Source organism: Brassica oleracea, unplaced genomic scaffold (assembly GCF_000695525.1).
Source record: "Brassica oleracea var. oleracea cultivar TO1000 unplaced genomic scaffold, BOL UnpScaffold01128, whole genome shotgun sequence".
NCBI classification, from domain to species: domain Eukaryota; kingdom Viridiplantae; phylum Streptophyta; class Magnoliopsida; order Brassicales; family Brassicaceae; genus Brassica; species Brassica oleracea.
In genome coordinates, this window is record NW_013617689.1 from 20,503 (window position 1) to 26,095 (window position 5,593).

The window sequence follows — 5,593 nt, forward strand, 5'->3', positions numbered from 1 at the left end:
ACAGCTCTTGTAGTGAAAGCAAATTCAGCTAAACAATCTGTGAAACTTGTGATATTGATTAAGTACCATTAGATGATCATGGATTGAAAGCACTCAAGCAGTTTTCAGAATAGGTTTTGGTACGTTTCCTATGTGGGGGTCCTTAACGTTAGGTTTGCAAAAGACTCATATTTTGCAATTGTGTCTGTGGTTCCTTAGTTATGTTCATAGTTCAGTGACGAGAGAGACAAAAAAAGACTTCGTTTTCAGGTTTTTTATTTTATATATAAACAAGTATGATGGCTAATGGGAAAAATATGAAGTGATCCAACATGTCTGATACTCTTTGTGAATTCTTGCCACTTAATTTATCCGTAAAAGATAAGAAAAACATCATACAAAATTAAATAAAATGTTTCCAAACAAAATAACAACAAAAAGACATCATTAAGTCCTCAATATTTATATTAGCCAAACCAAATATCGTCCCAGCATCTATCATAAGATTGTAGAGAAAAACATATAAAAGTCTGGAGAGTAGTAGCCGTTGGGTGTTTTAGAGATATATCAAGTTCTCAACATCATCAAACCCAGCAGCTTCACAAAACTTTGTAAGATGGCGGTTTGGTGTTTCTTTGATCTCAACTTTTCTCATATGATTCTTTTGTAGATCATAAAGAATAATGTAGAAACAAGCTGTATCCAGAGGTGCAAAGATAACTTCACCGTTTCTAGTTGTACCTACTACCCCTAGTTTAATCTTGTTGAATAAATCAACTTGAGAAGATTGAAACACCAAAGTCTTACACGACCACCTATGCTTCTCTGCATCTTCCATAACCCATAGTTTCATCATACCTTCGATTTCAAGATCAATATAGTGTAAAATAGCTACCTTTTCACAGCATTCTATAAGAGTCACTGTAAGAGGATAAAAGTTGTCTTCAGGTGCTTGTAGCATACTGATTTCTTCAGAACTAGTATCCAGACTCACAAGCACATGATCAAGATCACGAATCCAAGCTAGGTAATACATACGGCCTTTGATAGTCAATCCTTGTGTTAAAGGAAAATGTGAAGATTGACATGGAATCTTTCTCCACCGACTTGATATATCTCCTCCGAGTAGAAATACCCATTGCTCGGACAAGTACGTTATGGACTCTCCAACTTTGTTACTGGTTGTTGTAACTGTGCAAACCACTTTGTATCTGTCCTGAACAGGATCGTACCCGATATGATACTTGATATTCTTATTCACGTGATCTCCATCTATGATGCTGGATTCTTCTATCTTGGGTAGCACGACAAGTTGCCTAGTAGTAGTGTTATATATTTGGGCACTTGCTTCATCTACAATGCACATCAAGCCGCGAAAAACGCTAGTGATGTAGCCTCTCATTGCTCGCTTGGTTAAACCTTGGTGGGCGTCAAAGGAAGATATAGTAATATCCGAGTCAGAACTAGGAGATACTGATATTAACATACACTTGAGGTGGCTGTTGTCAAGAAAGCTCAAACCCATATATAGACGAGGTGCGGCTGATGAAACCGTTTGGTAACGGTTGGTGAAATATTGGGAACAAATTAGAGATGACCAGACGTTCGATACCGATTTGAATCTCATAAGAGATTTGGGAGGAAGTCTCGTGAGAATCTCAATCACTAGATCAAAAGGTATATATCACCGGCGAAGCTTCATGGCTCTTGCACACGTTGCTTCCTCTTAGTCCCTTCGCTATACTCTCCATTCTTCTTCTCTACCGGCGGAGATGAGGACGGCTAGGTCAAAGATTGATTTAGTAATGATGCCAAAAACGTTGGGGCACAAATCTAACCCTATAATCCGATTCTTTAATCACATGATAAATAAATAAATAAATAAATAAGTTTTCATATATTTTTCATTTTTGATATTTTAACAAATTGCATATCCTTTTTTCCTCTTACCAAATATCTCTACAAACTTTTTATTTCTGTACTGTAAATTTTCATACTTGGTTGAACATTTTTCTTTTACTAGTATTAAGTAATTTTTTTTTGAGCACAAAGACCATTCTATTACTCATACTTACCGTGGTCTGGATAATTGGATCGAAATTGAATAACTAACAAAAAAATGTTCTTATGAAAGAATGTGCCTGTGCTGTATGATTTTTTTATAGTTGTACAAGATGATAATCATGTGCCTGTGCTGTATGATTTTTTTTCCAACAAACAAATACCATTATTATTAAGCAGAAGTAACCTAATCCTTAAATAGAATATGAGTGAGCCAAACAAGCGGAAATAAACAACTTGAATAGATAATGTTATTCAGAGGACCATGTCGGACTAATGAAAGAGGGACATAACTTAGTTCACCCCTAGGTTAATCTTTAAATTCACTCCACCTTTTAGAACTAATTAAAGTGCCACATAAATTACTAATTAAAAATATTAAATTAAATAAAAAATAGCTACAAAAAATAAAAACGCTAATTTTAATGATGCTAATGCTTTCAGCTAAACCCTAAATCCTAAATTTTAAATTCTAAACCTATATCCTAAATTCTAAACCCAAATCCAAACCTCTAAACCCAAACCCTATACCCTAAACTCTAATCCTAGACCCTAAACCCAAACCGTAAACCTTAAACCCAAATTATATACCTTAAACCCAAAACCTTAACCATAAGTATAAAACTCAAACGGTAAACCCTAAACCCAAACCCCAAACTAATTAAGATGCTATAGGGTTTGGGTTAAGGTTTACGGTTTGGGTTTAGGGTCTAAAACTTGGATTTAGGGTATAAGGTTTAGGTTTATAGTCTATTTTTGGGTTTAAGGTATATAATTTGGGTTTAGGGTCTAGGATTAGGGTTTAGGGTATAGAGTTTGGGTTTAGGGGATTAGATTTGGGTTTAGAATTTAGGGTATAGGGTTTAGAATTTAAGATTTAGGGTTTAGAGTTTCACTGGAAGCGTTAGCGTCGTTAAAATTAGCGTTTTTTAATTTATGTAGCTATTTTTTATTTAATTTAATATTTTTTAATTAATAATCTATGTGTCACTTTTATTGGTCATAAATGGTGAGTTGAATTTAAAAGTTCACCCTAGGGGGTGAATCTAAGTTTTGTTCTTAAGTATATATGCCAAAATAACAACATTTCGTTATTTAAAAATTTAAATATTATTTTTTCTTATTAATTAATCAGATTTAATTAAATATGTATGTTTTTAAGGAAGAAATATTGGTTAACCCATTTAATTTTTAAGTTAAACATTAAATAAAAAATGAGTGAAAAAGTGTGATTTGTGATTTGACAAAATTATGAGAGAAATTACTTAGACTACCATTTTCCTAATACATGTTTATATTAACCAAATTTATCATTGGTTTTAAATAGATAAATCATAATCCCCATATATATTAGTTGAGAAGTCACTTAAGTTATTTCTGCTAACGTGTCGCTCATAAGAAAGCTTTCCAATTTATAGTTATAATTTGATTGGTTGATGGTTTTAAATTTTTTATTTATTTAATTAAAGTTTTTAAAAAGAAACTAACCCTAGAATTACTTAATCTAATAGATGTTTCCAAACATACAAGTAAACTCTTAAATATAGATGAATTAATATAATTTATTTATAGAAATTATTAAATATCATATATTACATTATATAAATTGATAATATACCATATGATATTACAGAAACAATTATAATAACAGTTTTTAATATATTTATATTAGTAGTGAATACAATAAATCATAGATTCCTGAAAACTAATTAATGTAAAGCTGATAATATCAATTAAACTTACTCATTCACTCTATATATATATATATATATATATATATATATATTCTAAATTATTTCAGATGAATGCAAAATCAAATATATAATTAAAAAAAAAAACAAAAGTAAACCAAATAAAGTAAAACAATAACACATTAAACCAAAAACTAATCTAAACCTAATCTTCATGAAGCCAACGTCTCTCTCCTTACGACCACCAGCTCTGTTCACGACCGCTCCGCCTACTCTGCTCACGAACCACCACATTACTAGTGTTCTTCACAGCAGCTTTCAGATTCACAGCTTCTCAATAGTGTTTAGGGTTTAGAGTTTAGGATTAAGAATTTAGTAATTTTAAGATTTAATGTTTAGTGTTTATGATTTAAGTTTAGTATTTATCCAAAGATTTAAGATTTACTTAAGAATTTAAGGCTTTCTTTTCTTGCTAACAGGTTAAAAATATTTTTTTTTAGCAACAACTACTATTTTATTTATTATTTATATTTATTTAAAAGACATAATATAACTTGCAAATTCTTATTATTTGTTTTTTTTTAAATACATAATATGAAATACTATATATTGGTACAGGTTCAATCCAAGAAAATCTTCTAATAAAATGCACACGGATTTATAAGATATTAAGTTCTCAAATATCATCAAATTCATAAATGTCCCAATTTTTTAGTTAATTTTATTTTTCTTGCTCTTAAAAATAAGAAATAAGCTCATAACAAAGACCGCGCGGAGAATGTCTAAACAAGACTGAATAAAAAAAAATCCAAAAACTGTATTAGATGAAGGAGAGGGAAAGTTCCCGAGTGAGATATATCCTGAGGGTGAACAAACTACAAACATGCAGATTTGAGATGCTTGTTCAATAAGACGTATATTACATTTAAATTCCAACTTAGCACTGTTAAAATTCAAATTTGTATGGGCAACTAAATGATATATGTTGGCATGTCCAAAGTTACATGCATGCAACAAATGTAAGCTTCTAAGTTTAAATGTACTTAAATGTTTCTCCTTTTTTGAAAAATGTTTGCTATCATCCTCTTATACCACTAAACTAAAACTATATACTCTGTTTTTTTTTTTTAATTAATGTCATTTGGCCAAACATATAACTCCTTCATCAACGTTAGGTACTGATGACACATAAGCTGGTGAAGAAACAATCATGTAAACTCCTTCTAATCCATCACAAGTCTCTACCTAACATGTTTTCTGGATCAATCAGTAATCAATACTTGACTGCGTTGCTCCTGGCAGCTCCCTTAGCTCTTGGGGACGTTGAAAATAAGATCATTAATGATAAACTGATATCTATTACCATTTTTATTTAGAAAATAGATGCAAATAAAAGAATGGGTATTGTAACCAGGATTAGTATAATTCTCTGGTTAACGTTCACACCTTTCTATCTTTCTGGTCCGACTATTATTAATAATTTCTTAGTGTTTAAATACATATCCTTATCAAAGAAAGAAGAAAAGACTTCAGTTCAAAAAAAAGAAGAAAAGACTTTTGGCCGGGAAACTGTTAACAAGCAATGAACTGAGATTCAGAAAGCAATGTGTGCAAAGCTATCGGCAACACAGCCATAACTCTTCATGTTATGAAAAGATATCTCAGAGCAAGGTCGATCGCATCTTAACAATACCCACAAATCATTAGATCTCGAAGTAACCTGGATCAATGTACCCACACAAAAAAAGCTTCTCACATTCGCATATAACCCCATCAAACAAAGAATTAAACTGAATCATGTTTGACAAAATATTCTCAGACAAGGCAATAAGAAGCAAAGATGCATGTAACGCCCAAAAGAA

General features: G+C 31.4%; 1 protein-coding gene across 1 annotated transcript; it reads right to left on the reverse strand.

Moving 5' to 3' along the window:
• Positions 1-439: 439 nt before the first annotated feature.
• LOC106320920 (F-box protein At4g19940-like) lies at positions 440-1,776 on the reverse strand. The gene is given in 2 exon segments (XM_013759263.1): positions 440-1,660; positions 1,662-1,776. Coding segments are annotated over 2 exon segments (1,194 nt in total). The 5' UTR covers positions 1,731-1,776; the 3' UTR covers positions 440-535.
• Positions 1,777-5,593: the final 3,817 nt, after the last annotated feature.